We start from the raw sequence: 27,722 nt of genomic DNA, 5'->3' as shown, positions 1-27,722 counted from the left end.
TGTCTGTTATTTCAGTATATAAGTTGTATGTATCGCTTCACAACATTTTGCATGTCATTAAATATGCGAATATTGGTGATAATATTACCCCACTGAATAAAATTTTCTCTATGTTCCTAGATACTGCCACTAAAGGTCTTATGGAAATTCTAATTTACATGTCCCCAAAAATATAATCAAGCGGCATCAAATCGAAAGAGCATGGTGACTACCTCACTGGTCCGTTACGCCCCATCCAATCATGTCCAAAATTCACATTTAATAATTGTGAGACGGTTCTGGTGTTATGAGGTAGTGCACCATCTGGCTGAAAAACATGTCTTTTTAATGATGCCAAAAATAAATATGACTTATATTTAAAAAAATACAACTTTACGTTATAACTCTAGAAATCATGGACTTAAACTTTTATCAACGTAACCTTCTCAAAAAAACTGTTCTAATAATGTGAAAGTTGTTGTTATGTAACTAGCGAAATAAAAAAAAAGTAGGAGGATTTTTCGAAAATGCCAAAAATCGATTTTTTGTTTATAAGGCGAGAATAAAGTACGATAAAAAAAGGTGAAACCGGCTTTAAATTTGTTTTGCAAAAATACAGCGAAAATGTCGTATTAGTTTTTTTGTCTCTTACTGTTTCGTAGATTCCCCATGAAAACATCGATATTTTCCCTACATACACTAATTCCCATTTCGATTTGTTGTAAAAGTGCGCAGGCTGGTACTTTTTGAGGGTACAGGATTTCTTCCAGCACCTCAAGCTAGTCTGTCGCACGCTCCTGACGCCTCAGCTTTCTGAAACCCGAACAATGTTCAACTTAGATAATTTTGGATCCTCGTGCGTTGTTTCCGCATCTATCTAATCTATTCTTCAGTCATTTGCAAATATCTAAGAATTTCAAAAAACATAATAAATTATGGTAAAAATAGAGCGATTTCGTTATAATAGAATCACAAACTCTAGTTTAGCCATAACTGATTATATATCTAGAAATCTAATTACGAAAACATGAAGCGTACCATATAATTAGTACGAGCTGAAAATTGTTATAGATATGAAAACAATGCGAGAAGGAAAAGACTTTATGAATTGAGCGAGGTGTTCACGCTTCGGATTTTCTGCGCTTATGAAAAAAATCATTCAATATGTATATCAAATAATCAATTAAAAAACTTTTTATAGCTTATCATATGAATCCAACGCCCATTTCGTCGATGAGGGGATCGTGCAGGGGGTCCCAAATGAAAGAGCCTTATTTTCGCCCACTTTATGGATAAAACTAGTCCAAAGTTGCATTAAGGGCGATCAAAAAATCATTGCAATTTCCCTCAAAATCTAATTTTTTTTTGCGATGCCGGAATGAAATATTTATGACGAAACAGTCGGGTGTTTAATAAGCTTTAACGATTTGCGAGTATGAAAAAAAACATTGGTAAAAACATTATTAGCTCCTTCCACGTTGCATAAATTTAAGAACCTGTAGAAAAAGCCATCTCTACTCATTCGATAACGAGCAGTTCTTGCAGCGTGCAATATGCATAACAAATTTCAGCTTAGCGGTGGAAAATAGATTTTTTCCGATGTTTTGGTTTTTCTGGGGGCTCGTTATTAAGCAGCTAGCTTAAAATACTGATGTTAAGATCGTTTTAAAATTCGATCGGAACAAAGCATCTCTTAAATCGAAGATTAATTTTATAACCTGCTTGGTCGCAGCAAAAAAGGCATTTGTTGTCTTGGCCGTTCGTATCTCTATCTGGTTTGGTCACGTCGTATACCAAGTATGGTGCCTGGGTTGGATTGTTTGTCTGGCCCGACTTGATCCGATGAACGAGGCCGAATAGCTCACACTTCTGAACTGGCATGCCGATCGGTTCTTTCAGCCGTTAATTGTCACCTTTTAATTACTTGGGTCAGTAAATTTGCTTTAGAAGACACATGGAGTGCTCTATTGAAACGTGCTTTGCAAGTTCAAGTCGACATTAGCACTCGAACGCCTCATTAAAAATTTAAAGGAAAATTAAGGCTCGTATTATTCAACACGTGTTACAATTGATATAAATATAAACAAGACGCATTGTAATTTGACAACATAAAAACTTTACTGGGTAATTAACACCGCCGCGTTTCTATTACAAGTCAACTGAATGAGCCTTCTTGAGTATGCACGCGCTTCTTTAAGAGGCAATTTCTGCATTTACGTCCCTCCATTAATAAGTACCTTTAAGGAATGGAAACGAAGGTGCTGGATGAAAGTCGGGTTTCAGCTGACAACACAATAACACATAAACATATAATACAGCACAAGACCCAACACAATGTACCAAATTGGAGTGGTCCCATAAATCATTTCAACCCTGGACGCGGTTATTATGTGGGAATCGTTTGGGTTCACTAATTAAAAATGTCTGGTTAAATTACAACAAATCGAATGGTCGACCTCAGAATTGCCTGCATTTTTCTTCGGATTGCCTAAGGAGGTATTTAAATTTTAATGCATAAACCTTGTGGGACCAAAAAAAAATTACCGGGTTTTTCAGTGTATCGGCACTAGGGCAAATTTACAATTGCGAAACTCATGCTAAATTAAGTCCGAGTTCCATGTGCCTTGCACAATACGGCCATAGGAATTTATATTAATTTACATGCATATGAACGCGGAGGAATACGTTCTAGGTACTTGATATAGGCATTGTTTATGAAGTTTTTCAGCGGAGTAATTGGCAAAGCCTAATGCGCCAGTTACTTGACTCATTATACGCTGACCTTCTGAATAGGCGTCTCCGTCCTGACCTGAAATAAACAATTCGGGAATTTTATTGTAGTCAAAAAGCTATTCTAAGCTGACAATAAATTAAGAGCCCCCGCTTCAGCGGCCGATAAAAAGTAGCTCTTGTTGCGATACATTAGCTGCCAGCTTTTTCAATGAAAACCTACCAAAGACCGCACCATTACTTGATTGAAAAACCGTAATAACCGAATAACGATTCCTAATAATTCTAAAGATACGATATGATGTAGGCACTCATGTAAGAACACATACGCGAACGTGTATTCAATGTACTTTAAGTGGAAGATAATATTATTTACAATTCAAAATAGGGGATTATCTCTTTACCATTAATTGGCAGATGCCATTTATACAAGTTTACTTCTATATATCCGATTTGTTATTATTCAAGGGTGATAACACCTCAAATAAATAAAGTAAAATCTAGGGAAAGAATGATTTCAATCAAATCAATTGTGTGCGGCCTTAGGATTTGACACCAATTTTGTTTATATTAGGCAGTGATTGCGAGTAGATAGCCTATCTCGAATGCTACAAATTCCTATCGATTACTTTCTTACGGTGTATGTTGGCTTAAGGGCTTGGGAATACCACTCTTCCAATGGTATCACACGTGGTGTCCCGGATTTCCTTGTCTATTCCAAATAAGGCCGCCTTGCCTCGATGGACGCGACTTTTGACTCGTTCCTGATTTATTCGGCTGCATTTGTTAGGAACAGGGTAAGAAGAGTGATTGCCCTGTAATGTTGGCACGTTAACTCGAAATATATTAATGTTAGCAAATATGCAGACTCAGTGGCGCTGAACACATGTGATTTTAATTTACTTCTAAAAACACCCACAAAGAAAAGGAGCAAGACCCAAACAGGCATCCTTACTTAACTCTCTATTTATTAACCGCGATAATTTCAGTCCTGAGCAGTAGGTAGTCACCGAACACAAAAGGGAAATAAACGTTGAATATTTAAACTGTGTTCAATGTTTTATGTCTCCACAACAATAAGTGGCGTTTAATTACTAATTCACTGCATCTAAAAATATGAACCCATTAAATAAAATCGGTGTGCGATCGGCATAAATAATGCTTCCAATGGGTTGTGTAATAAATTTAAAACGGATGTCACAATAGACACAGATCATGAGCACGATTCACATTATCAATAAATAAAATGGTACCTATATTATATAATTATTTAATGAATATTGATGCTTGAGGAAATTTGTTTGGTTAATTTTATAATTCGTTTATTTTGGCTCGAACATTTGCAGGCTGCAAATGAGTCTCCACACATGCAATTTTGAATAAGACTAAGGGCTTTCCAAAAATGTCAATTCTTACGCATATGCTTCGCTTAAAGCTTTCCTCTCTTCGGACCCGAATAATTGAAGATACAGAGTTTTAATTTCTAAGAAAAAACAGGGAAGTTCTCGAATCCCTACTTTACTCGCATTGGAGAGACTGGAAAATCCATGACAGCGCAGGAGATGGGACAAAATCCGGAGGCTCAGTTGGAACTCGACAAAGGCCTCCTAGAAAATTTCACATCATTTTTTTTCAGGAATTTGTGAAGCTTTCCAAAACTGACGCGAAAAGCGAAATTCGTTCTGTCTCATTTCAGCACTATAGAGCCTTGTGCGGTGCTATAAATTAAATAACAAATCAAGCCTGTATCGACATTTTATTCATCTATGATTTATCAAGTCCCTTATTGTTCTCAACATTGTGTTATTTATTTCCTTCTGCCCGTACCAATTACACACATCTAAATAATAATTAAGCAATAAATGTTTTTGTGGTGATTCTAATATTCACAACAATCCAATCAACATAAATTATAATAAACTCACCTTAATCCATTATCCTCGAAATATCCTGTCAAACCTAACTCTACTTATTTTGTGCTCGGTAAAAAAGCAATGTTAAAACCCAATAAACACAACATTTTTGGCTACAGTGATTTGTTTAAATATTATTAGCACTGCTAATCGTGGGATAATCAATCAAAATTACAATTATTGCCTCCAAAAATGATCGTTATTGTTATTTTGATTGATCGCATTCAGTTATTATCCACTTGATATTCGCGTAAAGATTGGATCTTTTGAGTGTAGAAACGGATTTCTTCAAATGACATTTAAAGTCGCATTAGCAGTCAGGCTGGAGTTCAGCAGTTCAAAGAATTTGGGCTCCTAAAGAATACCCATAAAATTTAGTAGATCAGGGATCTACATGGTATTGTGTAGCTTGTTAAATCTGGAAGATTGGAAGACAATGTCGTTTCAAGAAACGTCGCAAGCAGGCGGTAATTGAGCGAGTTAAGCCAGAAATTAACCATGTTAACACGATAGTAACAGGACCGCGTTGGTGGTTCAATAACTGGTGTACTGAAAGAAAAAACTTTCACGTTCGAAATATTCGTCATGTTAGTTCATGTCAGCTTTTCCACTGCCAGAAAAACAACGTAGATGCACATAGTTCAGGCTTGTAATCTCAACAGTAATTGACACTCATATAAAGTAATTGGCTCTTTAGGCCTGGAAAAGAGCCACATTTATAAAAGTGGTTAATGTTAGTTCGCATTCAAAAAAGCAGCAAACGAGGAAATCGATCTAATAATTATTGCAAGAACCCAATAGCCCGATAGTTGAAAAAAACTGGTTTCAGAGCCGTACTGGTATGAATTACGCTAGACACGTCCGTAGCTAACGGACCATCCTTCTTTCGTTCGGCTTCAAAAGACGCCGCATTGCCCAGGATAGTGAAAGAAATATAGTACCAATATGAATACTAAACTCTGTAAGAATTTCTTTTTGCCGCTTAAGTATTAATGCTTATTATACGAACGTCATTGTACAACCGCAGATTTCTTTTAATATGCCTCTTTTTGAGGCAAATAACAGGTTTTAAAATGAATTAAACCGCGTCTTAATTGACCAATAAATTTTACTTGACTTGAGGCCAACTGACTCTTCCTGAGGTATTAACTATTATGTGTCTGTCTAAGCGAGATAAGATTAAATAGGCGATAGCTATTACGACATAAGTTAAATTTTATTCGTGTAAATAATACGCAGTTTGATGTCCTTTGTTGATATGGTTCAGCATTTTGACCCGACACCGATGAGTGTACTTACGAATACGGTCCTGTACCATCCAAACAAATGATCAAGTTGGTGTTTGAATGTATTCAATACGATCCTGGGGTCGACCCGGCAAGCTTCAGGCTTTTATAGGGCCCACGATCAAGTTTGGTTCAGGACACAAAAGAAGTTTGCCTGCATTCTATTCACATGGTTTCAGCTGTGTTCTTCCACCACAAGTAAAAACGAACTCTCAATAGATATTTTTTGGAAACAGCATATATTTAAGCCGGTTATACAATTAACGTTTGCACAACATTATCAGGAATGATAATATGAGCTGCTAAATCCTCAACTATTATTCTCCCATGCTTGAGAGAAAACTAATCTTCGGGATTATATGTATTGTGAATTGAAACAAAAGGAATAGCTGGTTGATTATTCATTCTAAAAAAATCGTGTTTCATTGGCATGTTAAGATGGTAATCGCAAGGGTAATTCCCTCACCCACCATCTCTGAGAATAATTTAAGAATTAATTATTTAATTCCTTCATTTAACTTTAAATGTAAGACAAGCGCAAAAAATAAGATTCCACAGACACTGAACTGGCAATATTAATGAACATATCATAAACGACAAGATAAACACTAATTGGCATGAAAGTAATTTAAATTCATAATACAGGCCGAGTTGATGTAATTGTTAACGTTGTCGTCGCTTTGCCCATTAGTTATTGGTCTAAGTTGCAGCTTTTCGCCTTTAATTCATTTTTTCCTCAGCATCAGCTTTCCAAAGGTCAAGGGGTGTTTCTTGTGGAAAAAAAATATTTGCGGGAAAATCAATATTTAGAAAATCTCTTTAAGCTGCCAATTAGCGAATAATCGCAAAAAAAACGTCGCATATTCGAGATAAATTATGGACAGACGCGAATAATTCTTGTAAGCGTTAATCGTTATTGAATTCTTAAAAAGAGGATTGATATTGAATAGCCTTATAAATGGTTTGAATGTCACTCTTATGTTGAGGGAAGTTCAGGTCAGTTCAGGTTCAAGAAACGATCAATTAGATAGAAGTTCATCATAAAGAAAAGTTCAATCTAATCACTTGTACACTTGCCTACTGCCACACTAATGCGGTAAAGCTGCTTTACTGCAGACTCGATAGGGTGCACGCGTATTACGCGCACTGGTCGTACGCGTACGCTCGCATGAGTCCGCGCTCGCTACACTCACGTGAGTCGCAATGACGCGGTGGCCTCGCACTATCACACTCTTAATACGCGTATTTTTACTTCCATTTGGGTAAAAATAAAACATCCACAGTTGAATAATCTCGAATTCGGTTTGTCTTGAGCCCCAGCGTTTTGTAGCAATAAATTCTTGCTGTCAGTCTGCTACAGAAAAGTTTTTCTGTCGGCTCCGACTTGATTAAACGATAATGTCAAGCATACTTTGTGTCAGAAGTGACCCAAAAAGTAATATGCCATATTATTATCACCACCGATTGCATTCGATCTGAATTCTTGCAAAAATACAATTGCGCATGCAGCTCGCCTCATTGATTATGCCTTAATTAAAATTTGTAGTTTGGTCATTTACATATTTTCTATTATACGTTTTAATGAAGCCTGCCGACTCGACCTGACGTTACGTTTCATTTCCTATCAAGTTAAAAGTAATTATGCGGCCATTTTATCTGTAATTAAGAGTTGTTGTGCTTTTAAATTTATTCGGAGGGCTGCTCGTAAGATACCTGTTCCCCGGAATTAAAAAATTATTAGAAGCAAGAAGGTCTCTCTCACTCTTAGTTTTCAATTAAGAAAGTGTGCAGTCTGAATGGGCGACAATTCAGTTGCGTGAGTCAAACTTTACGAAGCAGGAAGATGTGAAGAATCTTGACAATGGCGACAATTAAAATAGTTCCATCTTGAAGCTTTAAGTAGCGATCTGTACTGTGACGAGGCAGGATGTTACGAGCCTCAGTAATTTATATGTAATCCAGACCTCAGAACCCGAAACAGTTACGATTCCTGAACGAAAGCGAGAACCTAAACAGACATAACCTTCCAATAGTTTATATCAGGAACGCCGGAATCAAGTTATTGCGTACACTCCATACCTACCCAGTGTTCAGAATACAGACCATTTCAGTGATTTGCCAATAAACCTGTCGTTGCTTCATAAAGCTAGCATTTTGAGGCACTTTTATGAAATATAATTTATTTATTTGGGATAATAAATTACACTGCCTGTTACTAATTGAAGTTTGTGTAAACATGTGGTTTTTCTAGAGCTGCATAAGTGCTAGACTTATTTTCGAGTAGGGATTCGATTACATGTGGTCTGCAGATGCTTAAGGGGACGCGTCTAGGCTGCTTTCGATTCCAGGTTTGTACTGGTGTTTTTTATCAGACAAGCTTGACTGTTCTATTTTTACAATTAGGAATTTTTAGCCCAGATTGGGCGTTTCACGTTACCGAAAAAGCGGTCTAATACCAAAATGTTAATTTTTCGACCAAGCAGGTAGCCGCCGGCATACTAAACGCACACCAAATGCATGGAACTGCCCAAAACGATGCATTTAAATTATTGTGATTTAGCAGTACCTAATTACATGGGCCTGGCAACATCTGTCAACTTAATTTGGGTCTTCACGAGGAACATTAAATTATTTTATTAGAACTTGCAGTTTGTCAACTCAAGGAAATTGGCCAAACAGCTGTTCCGTTATGGAAAGGATTTTGAAGAAACTGGGGAAAGTACCAAAATTCCTACCTATGGCGTAATTGTTTCATCGAAGCGGGTATTCTGGTATTCCACATTATTTAGCGGCAATTGAGCCAATTTAACTTTCTTTATGCCCTAGCCCTTCAATACGCTCTTTACCATTTCGTCAAAGCAGGAAATCCCCGGGACAATACGTTTAATCTTGACAAAGGGCCAACCGGGCTTAGAATCCTACCTACCTCTGCGTTTCTTTATAATTGTTGTTTTAAACCCCTGGAGAGAAAAAAGAGGGATGGGTCCACCATGCATTCACAAAATCGCCCTCGGGCCCCACTGGCAAAATGAACATCTTCCTTTACAATAGGCCGAGATGCATGCATCACTTAATTTTATGCAACAGAAACCAGGGCGGCGTTTTTACCATATGCGTTCGTGTGAGTTTATCCCCTTTCTTCTGGTGTGAAGAGTGGAAACGCCATTGTAAACCTGACCATCGACCATGCTGATTACACTTATTGTTAACGGCAATTAGTAAAGAATGAAATTAATTAAATTGTTAATTTTTTTACAACGAAAAGCAATTAACTATGGTCTGCTTTAGCTTGGCTCTTGTAGATACCCGATGTTTATATCCTGTCTTTAATCAATAAGAGTGCAGCCATCCTTCACGGCTTGCAATTTCTTGTGGTGAGGTTCTTGTAAATACGGGGCAAGAAAGAAGTAGATAGTGTGCAATCATTAATTCTTTTGTGCTTCTATCATCGTTAAACTACACAAAGATGCTAACTAATAAATACTTTTGCGGCAAAAAATCGGGTTTTCTGCTACTTTGAAACTATGCATTTAGTCGCTTTAATACCTCTAAACCCGTACTGAAGCATTGCGCAAGGAATGTGCCGTGTGCCTTTCTGGTTTATTTGTTTCCAGAAACTTGGTGATATGAATCATCTCTTCCAACTCACGTAGAGCTCAACATCCGAATTTATGAATAGAGAATTTTCCAATTGCTTTAGAAATGGAGAAGTTCGAGAAATTCACTTCTTACAGTATAGTCGAGTTCTCATGATTTCCAAAGTGCCTGATGCCAATTAAGGATGGGCAAATTGGTCAAACTCAATATCAATAAAAAGTAATAAACAAATTTTACACTTTGGGAAAGGAATTTCCTCAATATTTTCAATTGAATTACTTACACATTGTCTGGAAATTACCTCATTTTTCGAGGAATTCTGCGGTTGTTGACTTAATACGGCCGAAATAACTTTTCTAAATCTATTGATTTTGGCTGCTTTATGTAGTCACAAGTTTAAAGCCCATTTCGTGATTTTCTGAGGTTAGCCCCAAATTCCAATTCCCTTCACAATGCTCCAGACACGCCCCTGGTACAGCTGTCAAAGAATCTTGACCGTGTGACTGCTCCCAAACGATTTCTACCTATTTTTACGGTTCAATGGATTAAACAGCGGATTTTACTTTGTTAAGCTAAATCTGATGCTTCGGTTTTCGCATTTTCTCACTTTCAACGTTTCCATTTTTTCTTCGAAGGAAAAACGGCTGCCCACAAATGATGTCAAAAAAAACCTAAATTGATATCTGAAATTTTGACTTATTTATTGTTTATTTTTTAATTATACAGCCTGTATTCAAGACATGACGCCTTTGTGTGTACAGTGTGGTCTAAATTGGTAATGAATGTAATACAGGATGTCCCGAAAATGCATGTCAAAAATGTGTCGTGACACTTTTGAAATCAATACATTAAAATTTGGTTGAAAAATTATTTGAAAAAAGTGCTTTATTTAGACGCTATTAACTGTCAAATTTCTTTTAAAAAAATGTTTTTTTGCTATATCTGAAAAATGCTTCAATGGATTTCAGTAAAACTTATTGTGCAGTAGTTTATTAGTATGGTGATTATGTTGATGTAACATTCATGTCTATTCGCAATGTGCAAGTGGTAAGTTCTTAGTTATGTTCGTATAAAAGTGACCAGACCTTTCCACCGGGTAGCGGGATCGTATTGATTTTTTTCCAATAATACATCAGCCCTTTCTGTCACTTTTCTGGCTATTGAAAATTTCTCGTACGCTTAGCATTTGAAGCCGAAACAAAATATTTCCTTTCCTCATACAAGATACCAATTTTCCATCACTTCGATGATCATCGATACTTGTCGATGTGAACGCTGGTGCAACTTATGGAATATGTCAGAAAAATATATGAACATTTTTCGAAGTTCGTTTTGCGATCAACAATGGCGTTCTCTAATGAAGAAATTACTGATATGGTTAAAGTTATAGGTTTTTGTGAAAGTAATCTGACATCTTATGTTACGATTTATGCGGCGTGCTTTCCGAATTGTCAGAAACCCGATCGCAGAACATTTGCGGGAGTGGTTAGGTCCTTGTAGGAGGCCCATATATTCATATGGGAAATTCCGTACGGAAAAAGAGATAGAAAAACTGGAGAAAGAGCGAGTGTATCATCAGAAAAAATCAATACGACGCAGCTACCCAGCCAAAAGTTCTGATCATTTTCGTACAACAATGGCTATTTGCACATTGCGGATAGACATGAATGTTACATGAAAATAATTTCCATGCTAATGAATAAATGCATATTGGGTCTCATTTAAATCCATAGAAACATTCTCCAGATATAACAAAAACGTGTTTTTTTCTCAAGAATTTTGAAAATTAATAGCGTCTATACAAGACACTTTTTTTAAAGAATTTTTGAACCGCATCTTAACGTATTGACCCTAATAATCTCATGATACCATTTTTGACATTTTTCTGAACACATCGTATATTATATGTGATGCATGTATGGGATCGCTTAAATCTTGGAAAGCGCGGACAGACATATAGCTGAGCATCTGATCGCAAAATCGTTCAGTAACAAGCATGGACGGCACTGCGTAAAATCGTCGCGTTACACCGTATCCCAACGTCGTAACATCAAGGCATTCCATCGATTGTCGGTATTTAGACGTCATATCAAAGAAACTATAGACGCTGGTTTTGCTCTACTTTGCATGCCATTTATTTTCCGTATTTATTTTTAATCAGTTGCAATGGTGTGAAGAATCTAGCATTGATTATGTATCAACAATTACCAATAACAATATAATAAGGAAATTTGTACGCAGTTCTTCAACCTCCATCTCAAGCGGACTTCACATGAATCACAATTTATTCTTTCCATTTTTATGGGAGGCCAGTATGTTTTGCTGATATGCTACGCGACGATATGCTGTTATGCATAAATTCTTGATATATCGTAACATCGATGCGTAACAAGAAAAAGGTACGGTACCGCGTACGCTTGCGTGCCCGTACGCATCATAAGAGACACAGAAACGGTTAAATGTGAAAAATTTTGCGGAATTTTATTAAAAAAACTCAAATTCCGTTTGAAAATTGCCTAAAATTTTTTCCGAAAATTGGGAAAAAATGGGAAGCAACCCATTTTAAACTCTGTTCCAGACCTTTTAATGCAAAGCGAAAGTGAATTCAAAGATAAAACCTTATTGGGCTTTTAGATAGAACGCACTTCGCAAATTTACCATAAAGTTTTTTGATCAAATGGAATAATGAAAAAATATCCTTAATATTTTAAACTCGACTCGGTTCAAGCAAGTTAACCCGAGCAACAGCGTGTGAAAAGTGCAGTTTGGAAGAGCACATAAACATTAGGAGTGTGCAAATCACAAAGGGAGCTCTTCGGTATTTATTGCCGAGGTTATTTTAAATCCCTACTCTTTCTTCTAATTGAAACACTGAAAAGCATGCTTAAATCTTACATAATTCAAAGTTAGGTCTTGATTCGGAGATTCAGGACGTTTAGTATTTAAAGATTTTGTCGTAGCTTTCGACGCACTTTATGATTTCAATATTCATTGAAACGAAAAAGATATTACGGATTGGATTGCAGAACCGAAATTGTTATTTATGCAATAAGTGCGTAAAATAAGATTTTATGAGATGAATTAGTTTATGGCCGAGCGAACTTGAAGGCTATTTTATAAATGTAAAAGTCCAATAAAAATAAAATCTCAGTACATATGCGTTAAATGTTCCATTTCATGTTAATTTGCTAACTGAACTCTTCAGTCAAAACTGAAATACCCGTGAAATACCTTTGCAAACTGTTAATAGTATATTATACACCAAGATTGTGAAGTCCATCATTATGACCTTCCTACCACAAGGCGCGCTGCGCCGAGATGTTTAAAACGTGACGGGTCATGAGCATATCACACCTGCGGTTCATATAGAATTTTTTGTTGAGATAGATTTAATAAAATTGCAATAATCCAAATTAAATTTCTTAATTTGAAAAGGATATAAACGCGTCATTATTAACCTGTCTGATATTCTCAATAATGGCGTCTTTAAAGCTAGTAGGGGAAATCATGTTTGAATCAGGAGACACCTCAAGTATGGAGATATATAGCTGCCATCTTCAAGTAATCAGCAGTACGTCATCAAGTATGTGTGTATAGGTACGTATCGCAGGTACTTGCGTTGGCCCACTCATAACATGCGATTATTGTGCATTGATATGCGTGCATTTGGCCATTTATCGGTTGGTACCTACTGAAAGTGCTTTTATCTGGGAGCATAAACATACGATTATGTTAAAAGCAGGTTATTAGGATCAGTTTTTATATGTTCTTATTAGATTTGCCGTTGTCTATACATCGATTTCATGTTCTGCCAAACATATTCTGGGAGTTCCATTAAAAAAAAGCGCTCAAAAATATTTGCCTTTTACGACCACTGCATGCATAATAAAATTTACAGGCTTAGCGAATAAATTACATGCCCATATGAAGTGTCTCATGTTTTATAAACGCCTCATTACTTATATCAGCTGATTTGAAAATTGTACAAATTAGTCAATTCGTTAGTTATATACCCACCAGGTGTTTTCCACAATTTTTTACTATGTGTTTCCTAATTGAAAAGAGCGCCGGTTTAACATTATGATTTTGGAGCTTATAACAAAAAGTTTGGTCTCTTCTGTAGACTATGGCAGAGGCGATGATCACAATCCGGAGGTTGGTAGAGTTAATTGGATGCCATGGCGCTAATGACCTTGTCTTTTGAGGCTTTTGATGAGGGCCTTGATAAATTTGAACATTTTCACCGCTGTGTGCGGTGCCTTCGATTCTCAGTAACTTTCGTGAAAGTTGACTGTTCTGTTCGCACAATGGTTTAGACCCCATCTACCAATAAAAATAGTGAAAAAAACGAAGATTCCAGAGAACTAATCTAAAGACGCGAAGCAAATCCATTGAACACCCAACATCCCATTAACCGGCACTAATAAGACAAAAGATGTTTCCAAGGGTCATAAAAGTAACAACTCGTGCTGTTTTCTGCATATCGGGATAGCACGAGAAGAATATGCACCATAAATTTCTTGTTTGGATATTTACAGTCAGACATAAATTATTTTACGGGCCTGCTATAAATTACCAGCACGCCGCGTCAACGGCAGGTGATTTTGAACCCAAAGGTTCGAAGCAAGTTAAACAGACCAGCAGTTATAAAGAATCACAGCGGGAATGCCCCTGCTAAAAAGATACTTTTAGGTTTTTGTGTGCTTCAAATCGGCTTCTTATTTTAAGTGACCAAATTTATTTTTGAACTCACGCTGTTTACCTTGTTTACTAACCCTTGTTCTAAATGCGTGGGACAGTACAAGAATTTTATGATATTCCCAGTGCGTCGATAATCTACTCACCATTGACCATTATAATAACGATAGCATCTAAGAAGTTAAGGTTCCGTCTCGATTCCGGCCCAATGAGAGGAATCTCTGTTCTCGATACTAAATATACCACAACCATCGCCATGAGAATTGGCCCAGGAGGATGGGAGGATGCGGGCAGTGCAACGGGTCAAAGAATGTGGAGAAGATTTTTGCTTTTAAATGCGCAGTAAGATCTTGATGACATATTCGAGAAGTCGAATATATGCAAAAAAGCTCTAGTACGTTAATGAGGGGATTTGATTGCGTTTCAAAGGTTCAACCCCCCTTTGTTGACAAATTGAAATTCTCGGAATACGTAAGTATAACACAATTAATGATAGTTATTAATATGTTAATGCACCTTTACCGGTGTTTTTATGACTAGTCCCATTGGATTGAATATAAAAAAAATAAAAACCAGCATAATGTATGTGATAATGATAAAAAAATTGCCTGAGGATGGTGCTTATTTAATGGCATATATTGTCGTGTTGCCTAGCGCAATAAACTGGTTTCCATGGGCCTGGACTGCCAATTGCAGCAAGTCCACACGTTTTTCTTTAGGTATTTTGAAGAAAATTCCAAAATATCCAACGTATTCGCAACAGATTTTGGGTGATAAATCAAATGATTGTGGCCTCTCCATTTAGGTATTGTATACTTAACGAGTCAGGTTGGCCATTAGTGAGTAAAAGCTTCGGTAAGTAACCTAAAATAGTCCCATAACGTAAATAAAAAACGTATTTGAAAGATAAACACACATTGCTAGTGAGGCATGAACATTTATGTTATTCATGCATATTAAAGCCGGCTTTCCACGACCAGCTGTATGCTTAGCAAGCCTCGAACGGCTCCCACGGCGCCGATGCGAACGACGCCCAATTCAGAGATGAATTGAAAATTTTATTGACTTGGTAAACCACTAATTGAAGAGAGCGGCTGTACCTTAAAAACCATTGCAAATCAGAATATTAGCCCAATTCAAATTAATCACAAGTAGGTGATTGCAAACATTTTCCGGTCACCATATTTTGAATGTCGCAGCTCTTGTTAGGCTATTTGGGAACACGCCTTTAAGTGGAAGTTTTCAGCCACTCGAACTGAGATAGCGTCTCACGTCAAGGAATAGTATGATGGCAGTATCAAAACCGTATTAAATAGCTGCGTTAAACGATTGCATATCGAACTTTGAACGAAAGAAATTTTCGTAGATTAAAGCTGAATTTAAAATATCAGAAAAGTCAGTTCAGGTGCAATATTTGGTGGAATTTGAGTCTGAGCAATTACAATCGGACTCGCTGAAATGTTTTTTAAAATTTCAAAAGTTCAGTATCGGCATTGGGGGAGGTTAGTTCAGTGTGGTAATTGCTTGGTCAGCGGCGGTTTCTTAGTGGAGAGGGACGGCGATTCAAAACTTCACCTAGGGCGCCAGACTTGGTAAAGCCGGCCCTGAATCCACCACCACTACCACTTGCCGATTTTTTTACTCGACTGGCTATCTGCCCAATTATCGGGCGCCATGGGCTAGCGGTCACGTGACGTTGTTTATATCGTGAGGGGAATTTAAATAAACTATATTGGTCACTTAAACTAATTTTTAAATTGCGCTTAAACATTCATTTATAATTATCACCATACTTTTACAGCCCATAAATTATAATGCATTATGTATAACGTCAGACTGAGATTTATACGAGTGTAATGTAGTTACAAGGTGCGAATTTATATATTTGTTACTTCAGAAAGAAATATGCTTTTCACAATAAGGAAAGCATTTTAGTCAGAACATGAATATACATACATTACTCAAATGGACCAATTATTAGTAATTACATATATGAATTTGTAGTTTCACAGTTGTTGGCCCTTTTTTGAGTTGCGGTTCGATGATGGTTGGAGTGATATGCACTAGTTGACGAACAAAACCAGTTAGGAAATATACAGTTTTATCCAACGAGTGGGATTTTGCCTGGCGAGCGTCCCGCAGTATAATAGGAACTACAGAAAATAGAACTCCCTAATGAGTTCCATACATGTTCTAATTTTGCCGTGCGACAAAGAAGCAACAAGGAAATGGCATAAATTTAAGCAAAACTGTCATGGCATCAGCAAAAAAAAAAATTCTAAAACTGGCAGGAAAAAGCGGAACAAATGCTCTGTACTAACTTAGCTTCACGAGGTGGTTTTAAAGTATTGCAAACAATTTGTCAAATGTTTATGAGTATACTTTACTAATATAAGTGTGCAAAGTGCTCTTTTTACATGCTAATAAAAATGTAATCTGTAAACAAGCTCATTTGGATTTATGGGTAGACACGTACTACTACGCGATTATTCAATTAAGTACCTCAATTACATAACACATCCAATTTAGTGAAAAAAGTCTGATCTATTAGCACCCTGTGCAAAAACTCAACACAAAATCATTTTAAGCTTTAATTAAAATCTTTCAACCTTTTTGCGACTAAACGACATAATTACAGTAATTATTTCACACAAATGACACACCTGTAAGGTTGCGCGACATTCGTGTGGAACCACTTCATTTTCTTCTATACCGTGTGATCTAACACGGTACTCCTAAAAAAAAGGGGACCGGGGACGATCAGACCCACAAAATTGCTATAATTATTATGAAAGTAAACAAAAAGTGGTTGAGGCACGTGGATTTTTAGAGGAGTGTCCAACCTCTGTGTAATAATATCTTGACGGAACGTCGACTTTATCGGCACCTTACGATCAGGCTCCCTCACTTTATAAGACTGCCTTTAAATAGCAGGGTACAATATAGGTACCCATATTATTGGTGCTTTTTTTATGGTAAAATATGAGTTTCGTTTTTAAGTGTGGTTAACGATGTTTTTTTTTTATTGCAGATACGTCAAGAAAAGCCGTATTACATAGCAGATCCGGAAGTCGATTCTTTAGTAAGTAACTGAAAATGTTTTATTAAGGTCGCAAGTTTACCATTAGCTTCAATACTGTGTTGAAACACAGACCAGTCTAAATGTAGTCTAATTAGTGCAAAGATAGTACATCGAATCAAATCTCGACCTGAACAAAACCTGATTTTACATTTACGAGGGAAAGGGATCGCTGACAGAAAAACTTAATTCAAGGCAATCTGAGCGTCATAGGAAAACGTATCATTCAAAATGAAACTTTGATGCTCCTATTAAAGTAATTCGACTTCAATTCATTCACATGGTTTCACATAAAATTTTCTTCATATTTTATCTGCATATAAAGTTTTGCTGCCCGATTTTGTCGAATTACTTCGATATCTTACCTGATTTCGATTCTCCTGCCGCCACCTTTGAATATCGATACTCCTAGCATCTCCTCTGAAGTTCGAATCTTCTCCCGCCTCTTTTGCATTTCCTATATCCTCAGCATTTCGACTCTCCTCTAATCTCCTCCGAATTTCAGTCCTCCTCTTATCTTCCAAATTTCGATTCTCCTCCCACTTCTTCCGATTTTCTCTTCTCCCATCTCATCCGAATTTCGTTTCTCCTGAGGTAACGTAGTTTTGATTAGGTTCTCTCATGGCATTGGTTCCAACAAAACTATCCTCCTATATCAATTAGGGTTCATTTAAATCACTTTCAAGACGTTTTAGTAATTTTCAGAATCTTTAAATCAAATCGAATACCGCTAATTTCAATGTTCATAACAATAATTTCTAGTTCAGGTTACTAACGATCAACTCTTCCAGTGGAAAGCCTCGCTGTCTCTCTAACGAGGAGAGATAATGGACTTCCCTAAGGGAAATTTGACCAGCGTCATATAGGATACAACTGGCTCAGACCAGCTCAAATGTCAATCAACGTGGAAATAATTTCGGTGTGGCAGGGAGAGCTATGCAGAACTGCTAACAAAAATCGTCATTTTCCTTTTTTTTTTTGCTGATGCTGGCTGGCAAGCGATCATCAAATCATTCAATGACTCGAAGTGCTCCTTCGGAAATCTTTGGTTTTTTAAACTTCGCCGCTGAAGTTTTCCATGAAACTCCATTTCGCGGCTGGAAATGGGGTTGAAGATTCGGACTTAAAGTGGTATATCTCTTGAACACAACGAGATAGAAATATCTATTTCTGATCCTACATTATATATCTTTGTGGCTGCTATGTAAGCACAACTCCCATTTATCTTTTTGAGCGCCAGTTTATGTAAAATGCTATTTGTTTATTGCATATCTAAGTTTGTTTAAATACACACTTGTTCTTTTAAGTGCTATAGATATCAATTTAACAGGAATATTTTCCAGAAGACTTTGTATATTTACAAAGAAGTGGAAACGTACACATCATGACATTTCATTAAACAACGACGCTACCTATTTTAAATTATCTTAATGCGGGACGTAATTGTGTTATGCTGATGCAATTAAACGGGAGTTCAATTTTAAATTAGGCTTTTGCGACTTGTGTGTGGTTCTCATATAAACAATTTAAATATCTATTACTACAAATAATAAATAATGCGGTGGTTAATGGTAATGGCGCGATAAATTTCAGCATAGAAATGCATGAATAAAAATTGCCGCAGGATATTGTTAAAAACACCTCGAATCAATAATTTAAAAAACCTAAATATTGAAGCATAAAAAGCTGTTTTGCTCAGCATGTGGGAATGCAACAAAAACGCCGAAACATGGCCGAGCTCATGCAGAAATATAAATCACGCAAAGATATACCGGTTAATTTTACGTTTCGAGTGTCTCATTGTCTAGCAACTCCAATCAGGGTAGAACACACCTACGCCTCTCCTATAAAATACAGACTCAGACACTAATTTGCCCCGGAAAGCAGTGATTTATCTAATAACGTTGGATGTTCATTGTTACAACTGGTAGTAATGACACTTTAATCCACCGTGCAATGTTATTGCCCTCATTTTCGTTGGTGGAATTCACTTGAACTAATATACTCGCATTATTATTAAAAATTGGTGACATTTTTTCTTTGATTGCGTAAAGTGGCGCAATTTCGCTGTCTGAACGAGGAGAGACCTCAGAATAATGCTCACTTCGTACACAAAAGGCGGAACTGCGTTCAGGTTGTTCAGTTTATCCATGTTCGTGTTCGGATGACAACGGTATGCCGTTTGTACATACACAAAAGCACTTCGCATGGCTTGGCACACCAGAATTAAAAATTCATATTATCCCTTTCATTCTCTTTTTTTTTGCTATAGTTGAGGTCCAAAGTCTCCAACCAATCCCCCAACTTGAAAAATATGACTCTTCGTAAAATTCCAGATTGCAGCGCCACAAAGCAGTTTTGACTTAAAGTGCGTCCAAAAAGTACGAGCCCACCCTTGGATTTTTCCTAAGGATTCATTTTGGGTAATTTTCTGTTTTAACATTTTTATAACGACAAAATGAAAAAATCCTGCCTAGAACTATAAGATCACATAAATTTTTGGTGAATATACCCTCAGAATCATATGGTTTTCCCTTTCCTTTGTGTGACATTAAATACTCGGTCTTTCATGTTTTCGATTAACACTTGAAAGAATTCAGGAGAAATGCCACACCACTCTTTAGAAATTTTTTTTCTTTAGGTTCTCAAAACTGTTAAACTGGCGCCGTTTCCTGTATCCCCTGCGCGTAGACCTTACAGGACATATACCCCCATAAATTTTCCATTTGGTTTAGATCTTAACTCTTCTCGGCCCCTCCATAACATTAATGTTGCGGACGGAAAACCATTGTTTTGTTACACGAACCACATGAATTAGGCCGTACCAAAAAGTCATCAGGAGGAAAAACGTTGTCTTTGAGAAGAGATACATAATTGTGAGTGTTAATTTTACTCGATGGAAACGCCATATTGGTTGGACCATTAAAAAAATCCTGCACTATTTTTCTCTTTTCAAGTTCTGGCAGTACTAACCTGAACTATGTGGTCCGTCGAGATTGAATTTTTTCGACCTGAAAAAAATGACTGAAACGTACTCGTTGGATCAAGACACCACTCATTTTGCAAAAACCGCTTTCGCATTTTTTGACTTTCAGTAATGAATGGTTTTCTTGGTTTTTTTCTTGGAAACTGCGAACTTGAAGTGCTTTAACAAACTGTTTGTTTGTATGCGTCTAACTAAAGTTCAAATATAATTTTAATTTATGACTTACTTTCTTGAACAGTTTTCCTCAAAATTATTCTTTTATTTCACTTATGCAGTTTTCTTCGCTTCCAGTTTTTTTTTGTATTTTGATAGTTTTACATTTTTGGTTAATAAAATTGTGAATAAATGTTTTGTAACGGCTTAATTTTGCAGCAATTTTTCTTTCTGATTATTTCGATTGGTTCAAAATTTTTATTTATCCCTTTTCCTCAGGTGTTAATAAATTTCCACGAAGCATTATGAATTGGCAAAAACTATAAAATGGAACGTATGGAATTGAAAACGGTATTGAAGTAGAAAGATAAGAACTGAACAAATATGCACAAAAGAGGCGATTAAAAAGAGAAAACAAGTGTATATTATTAGACGAATAGAATTATTAATTTTTTGTTTATTTTAATAACTAAACGCTATTAGATAATTTTAACGAATTCATATTGTATGAAAAATGTATTAGATTTATACTGTTGTTTAAATTTTACGTTTTTTATCACTTCATGGGACATCTCATACTTTTTGGACCATGCTTATTACTTCAAAGCTCTACAATTTAACCAGATGTTTCAGGATAACCAATTTTCGAATTCAAGCTGCAGCTTCTCTCGTAGTGCCTTAGGTAATACGTAAGGCTAGGCCAATGCTAGAAATCATTTTTGGAAAATAACTCATAATCATGTAATTTTCAAGGAATTGTTCAAGTCGAGGTATGTTCGACGGTATGCCTGATGAGGACCAATGAGAACCAAAAACTTCTATGGTTCCCTTGACAGTACATTGGCATCAATATTTTTTAAATCTTCATCTATGTATTTGTTTTTTAGATGGTGCAGGCAATACAAGTACTGCGGTTTCACCTCTTAGAATTAGAAAAGGTAAGTAACTGTCCACTTGGACTTAATTGTTGGATCGCAGAAATGAACTTAGACACGGGACCAAAAATAGGGTTGATTTGCGAGAGACTGGCACATCCCTTAGCAGTTGACACGAATCAATTTCCTCGCAAAGAAATCCAAAGCTTGGATTTTGCTGCATAATGCTCGATGTAAATGTACCTTAAGGGGATAGTTGACGTGTAAAATACGGCGGGGCAAGTGGGAAGTGGGGTTTACATCGAGCAAACAAGTAGACTGCCCACTTGACTTCACTTGCAAAGGGCCTCGCGTTTGTGAAAATCACCCCTTTATTTTTACAGAGGGCTATTTGACACTATGTTTGTTTTTCAGTAAGCACATGAAGCAGGTTTTAAAAAGTTAACTCCAAGTACTTAAATTGAGGCAATAGCATAAAAACTTTTTCACCAAATTTTAACTCTTCTCTTAACTCTTATTTATGAATATAAGAAATATAAAAGGGGAGTGTTTCTCTCCTAAAACCCTGAGGTTTTGCCCTGGCAAACCATTAATTTTAATGACTAGCCAAAACCTGAGGCAATCGAACCGATGATGGTCCCAGATAATTCCTGTCGAATCCATGAAAAGATCACACCCTCTTGATCATTCTGAGCTCAGCACTAAAGGTCAATGGACAGTCTCTTTCTTAATAAGATTTTTACAATTCAAATGCATCCATTAACGCTTCCATTCGTTTATTTTAGCCTAAAAACATGCGACGCTCTCCATGACCGAACCATACGAGCGTAATATGTAAATTGTAGTCATATACAATGGAAATTCAAGAACTTGAGCCTCAGGGTGTTGATTGTTTCGAGCCCCATGAAAAGAATTAGTCAAATTGGATAGTTATCATGTTTACAATATGTAACATATGTTGTTCATAAGGGACTGAAAGTAGCGTATTTTTTCAGTTCTTAATGAGATATTTTACAGCCCATCAGAGTAAGTTCTGAATAATGGATTCATCCCGGATGGACGTCTCTTGATGTCCGCCGCATTCGAGGAATGAAAAATCTAATGTATTGGACACGATTAAGTCCTTCGGTCATTTGCATATTGCTACAACCGGTTGAATATCAACAATTATTTAAATACTTGTGCTGCTAAATGCAAAATAATCATTTTACATATGGTTGTCGCATTATCCCACGAGCAGGGTCCACTTTTTAATCTCTATCTAATCTGGGAACAGGAAATTCTAATTTTCGGTTACATTTCTCGAATCGGGGCGGCATCCGCACTGGTTTAACATCTTTTTGACAATTGGGCCCATTTTTATCTTTTAAATGCTATATATAATGATGGTTTTAAAAAGGTATCTCGAAACTTAATGAATTGCTCTCTCTGATTTATTGTTTTATTTTTTCTCCAACCTGAAAAGGTCCACAGGTATTTCTGAAAGGCTAAAGTGGTCATATTTTGCTCCTACGCGCTCACATTGTCCTCGTGCATTTCTTTTTAATTATGCTCAAGAGTTAAATTTGCAACTAGTAACCATATCACCAATATTACCTTTTGTTCCCTTGACTGTGTGTTATAGCATTCTCTCTATAACTGAAGCGTAACGAGCTTTTTCGCTGCTTTTTTTCTGCCCGAATGCCGAGGTCGACATAATATGCCTGCATAATATATGTACAGCAATATGTTTGTTATCTGCTTGATAAGCTGATAGAGAGGTACTTTAGTAATTGTTTTTCTAATTAATAAGGCACGAAAAACTACATTTACAGGTCTCGGTTGATACCCTGTAAGCAACTCACCATTGATGATAAAAATCCACAGGCTGGAATAAAAGTAGACTGGCTCAGGGACGTCTTGGTTGGTTACGTATTACTAATGGGGAGTTTCCTATCATATTGGAACGGGTATGGTGATAATATCCAACCAACTGGCGATTAAGCGATCAGAGAAAAATGCACAAATTTCTCTGAAAATGATGTCTGGGACAAGAGGAGTTTCCGCAGTTTAAGCAAAAGAAACTTTATAGAATCAGAATAATAATCATAAAAAATTTCACTTGTGGACCAATTAATTTTTATTTGTTCACTCATTAGATGGACAGTTTGGGGCTGCGTTCCAATCTAAAGACTTAAATTATCCCGCATTTTGCTCCTCATACAAATTATCTCTTTAAACAGACGAGTTCAGAAATGTAGGTGTGGAATATCTTGAGCAGTTTGTCAGGGTCTAAGATAACCTCGCATCTTTCAGGTTCTGTGCATGAGTCTCGTCGTGGATCACTACTCCCTTGGAGGTCTTATTTTAAAGTGAAGTTTTCTTCGTAGATTTCACATAACGAAAGAAATCATAGGACGCACCAAGATACGGTTGTTGTTCTCTCGTGCCCCTTCAAGAGTTCCTCCTTATTATTTTTTCCATGTTATTGTAGTTGCGATTTCATTCGGAGAAATAACGGATTCGAAACACGTTTTAAATCCAGGAAATTGCAATCCTTTCTCGAAAACGTACGTTTTTAGGCTTTCGAAATTGACTCAAAAACGAAAAACCTTGAAATTCCAAAACAGCATCGCGTGGCCATTTCGAAATCATTATTGGTCAACACCGAACCTTTTCCAAAGCAAATTTGTACGTTGCATTTCGAAGGAATGAAGGCTGCAAATTATTATGGGCCGGACGCGTTCAATAATGTTCCTTTATTGGTTTGGTAACGGCCAATTTGAAATCGCCCAGAGCTTAATAAATATATTGTAAGGTAAAAACACAAAAGATTTGTTAACAAAGAAACGTCTTTTGCAGCAAAACCCTTCCTGCTGGAAACAAATTGCAAGTATATGCGACTTTCTTGTATGTGAGTTCATAGAGAGTGGTCTAAATTGAGCTTACACGTATGGGTCTCTTGAGAACTATAAGGTATAGAACAATGGTTAAATGGAAAAAGTTGAAGGCAATTTAATGGCCTGCTCGGTGCAGTTTCGAAAAGGATTTTAAGATTTTCCCGTTTTTGAGTTAATCCAGAAAAACCTGCATTGCCGAAAGAGTGCTGCAATTTTCCGAATTCAAAATATTATTAATAGCAGCAAAAACTGTCTGTTTTAGGACAACTTTGTGACTGGTCAGCGCAGTTTCCTAAAAATCCTCAAACCTGTGTTCTCCCAAAACCTGGAGAAGTTTCCCTCGTCTGGAGCTCCTCTGCCGAGGCAGCCGCACAAAAATAAGAAGTCCACATGCGACTTCTTACCAAAGCGAATTTGTACGTTGCAATTCGAAGGCATTAAAGTTGAAAATTGTTATGGGTCAGGCGCGTTCAATAATGTTCCTTTATTGGCTCGGTAATGGCCAATTTGAAATCGCCCAGAGGTTGATGTGTACATTTGAATAAGTTTATCAGATGGAAATCAATTCAAAGAAAACTGAAATCGCAATTGATTTACAAGTAGATTTATGTTATATCTAAAAGAAACGGTCGTAACGAGCTTTTTGCGAAATATCTTCGAAACGGCAAGGAAAATATTGACGTGCAATGTTTTTAAATGCAAAATGTGCCATTGCACGCTGCATGCGGTGCAAACTAACCAGTTGGGTTTTCGAATAAATAACATTTATTAAAGAATTACTGGGCATTCCTCGAGCGTTAATTGTAAGCCGTAGTTAGGGGAATGTCGTCTTCCACCTAAACCAGGCGAATTCTGAGATGGTAATGTAGACTTTTCCTAATTAGGCGAGAAGGCGAATGGCTGAGAGAGATCAATAACACAACTAGCGACATCGGCACAATGCAGTGCTCGTGTTACAGTTGGTGGATTGTCCCGCGGGTCCCGTCTCAAATTCCTCGTATTAAACGCCGACATGTAAAAATATGGAAATTGCGCGGCAGCAGAAACGCCAGAATGCGGTCCGATCGCGGATCGTCCCAGACCGGATGGCCATCGCATCGTTTTGCATTCGCAACCACATTTAAATTGCTAAAAGGGGACACTATCGAGCGGTTCATCTCTCTCTACGATGCGATATTATAATCTTGTTACAAGGCAAATGCACATAACCGGTTACTCCAGCCGCCGTCTCCTTCGATGGTCGACGGCCATCTTGGAGATTAGTTTTACTCTTCAGCCTCAGCCTCTGTCCGATGACCCAACATGTATGCAAAGTAGGTACTATTTTTCTTTCGGATATTAATATAAGTACGAATATACTCAACTTGAAATTGCGTGTATTCGCCTTTTTATATCGGCTTAAGGACGATAATTCATTCCGTTCGCCAATTACGAGCTTACGTGCATTCGTTAACATGCGTATTATTTACAAATATTGTTAAATGCATTATTGAGCAACGTACACCTCCGACGTTTGCGATGCCCGAGAATTCGGTTCCGACGCGCCGGATGTCTTGTTTCATACGAGGAATACTACGAATAAGATACGCAAGGTGAGCTTGACCGACGTACTTGGATCAGATCATATGGCTGCGACCTTTGACATTGACCTCTTGCGAACGCAATTTATGCCCTCTGTAAAGCGCAATGTTGACAAACTGAATTTAAACAAAACCGACACGGACAGGGTCGGAGACACATGCATGAATATATCCAGCTAATCTTCACTAAAAAAAAAACAACAACAACAACAGAATAATATGCATCGTCATGGGCACTAGGACAAATTTCTCCGCGGCCGAAGAATGCCTTTTAACGACGGGTTAACGGGAGGAGTGAGAGGGGGATAAAAAGACATGTTCCTGTGAATGGACACCAAATCCACTAAAAACCAACTTTCATTCTGAAATGGTCGCTAACTGAGTCGGTCACTGGCGTGTTGAGGTAAAGCGATCAGCACAAGAACGGCAGTAGAAATCTAAATGTAGACCGTTATTAGGCCGCGGACACATACTGAGGGCAACAGGAAAAGCTAAACAAGACATACAAACATCCGTACAGGTTGCAACAAGACTACAAAGATAAGGCTTCCAATCAGTTATTGTAACGTTGCGCACACATTGGGACAACCTGGAAATACAACCGTCACAACTAGAACATTGTCCAACCTAAACTAATCTGAACCCCTTTTATCTTAGAAGGCAACCGACAGTCATACTCTTTTCCATTCAACTACCCCATTGGAGTATTACCAAATTATTTTTTCAGTTTTTTGCGTTTTATGAACGATTATTTATGTAGTGTTGTCACAAAGGCGTACCAAATGGTCGACTGCTTATTTCTCTGTAAATAAAGACTTTTTATATAGTGTGTTTATTTAAAAATTCACCAATGCCAATAGGTTCAAAACGAAAAGAAGTACTGAAAAGTGATTTGCGGGGATCTCAAAGATTGTGAGAGAAACCAGTTTTCTCAGCAGCAATGTTAATATTACACACACCCCGTCAACTATCACAATTTCAAAGTCTTGAAAGGCAGCTTATCTCGATATGTACCTCACGTTAAAGCACATTTAAAATTTTGATATAAATAATCTTAAAATTGATAAAGATTCTTTAACAGAATAAACAAACTTACTACAACCCAGTTAGATTTAAATATTATTGTTTAATGACTGACAAATAAGTTACCGCACTTATTAAAATGTTAGTATATTAAAAATATTTTTTTCCATAGAAAGAGTCGAAATTGTATTAATTTATAGAGCGAATAATAAATCTCCCAGGCAAACTGTCGCAGGATTCAATGAGAAACATCCCGACAAATATGTATCGCACGTTTACGTCATTTAGCTATTGAAAACATTTTGAATGACTGGATCTGTAGTACGTGTAAAACGAAGTGGTCACAGGGTGTTAGATGAAGCTACTCAGATCGAAGTGCTAAAACATATCGTAGCCAGATCAAGTACATCACTGAGAATAGCATCCCATGAAATCGAATTTTATTAGATTCAGTGCACAAAATTTAAAAAAATTACAAACTTGTGGAGGATTGGCAGGAGAAATGCAATAGAATGGCCAACAATATCTTCTGATCTAACGCCGCATTATTTTTTCCTTGCTGTACCGTTAATTCCGTATATTTCCAAAACGGTACTTCGGATTATTAATGATTAGAAAAATCGAATACCTGCAAAATGTTGCAAAATTATAAGAGAAACTATCAGAAAAGTTAAAGTACAGGTTGAAAAAAGATTATGCACTTATTTAGAAAATAATAGAATAGTATTTGAACATTGAAAACATTAATTTTTAAGTTACTATTTTTTTTAGAATACTTCTTATCTTTATCTAAATGACACCGAGATCAATATTAGAAAATTGAATTAGAAAGTTGCAATTAGTTTTTCACAAATTTCTCGCAAACAACTTAGTCAAATTTAATATTGTTTATATCAAAATAGTGCTTTTTAAATTCCCTTTAATATGAGATATATATTGAGGTA

General features: G+C 36.8%; 1 protein-coding gene across 5 annotated transcripts in view; it reads left to right on the top strand.

Annotated features, from left to right (window-relative positions):
* The window catches only part of hth (homothorax), a 161,293-nt gene that overhangs the window by 31,566 nt on the left and 102,005 nt on the right, over positions 1-27,722 (top strand). For all 5 annotated transcript variants that reach the window (XM_066299818.1, XM_066299819.1, XM_066299816.1 and 2 more), the window contains 2 exons: positions 17,235-17,285; positions 21,309-21,359. In XM_066299818.1, coding sequence (XP_066155915.1) covers positions 17,235-17,285; positions 21,309-21,359 — 102 coding nt within the window. The remainder of the gene's footprint in view (positions 1-17,234; positions 17,286-21,308; positions 21,360-27,722) is intronic.

The sequence above is a fragment of the Euwallacea fornicatus genome, chromosome 34 (genome assembly GCF_040115645.1).
Source record: "Euwallacea fornicatus isolate EFF26 chromosome 34, ASM4011564v1, whole genome shotgun sequence".
NCBI classification, from domain to species: domain Eukaryota; kingdom Metazoa; phylum Arthropoda; class Insecta; order Coleoptera; family Curculionidae; genus Euwallacea; species Euwallacea fornicatus.
The sequence above is the reverse complement of the archived record's forward strand: the minus strand, read 5'-3'. Positions and strand labels throughout refer to the sequence as shown.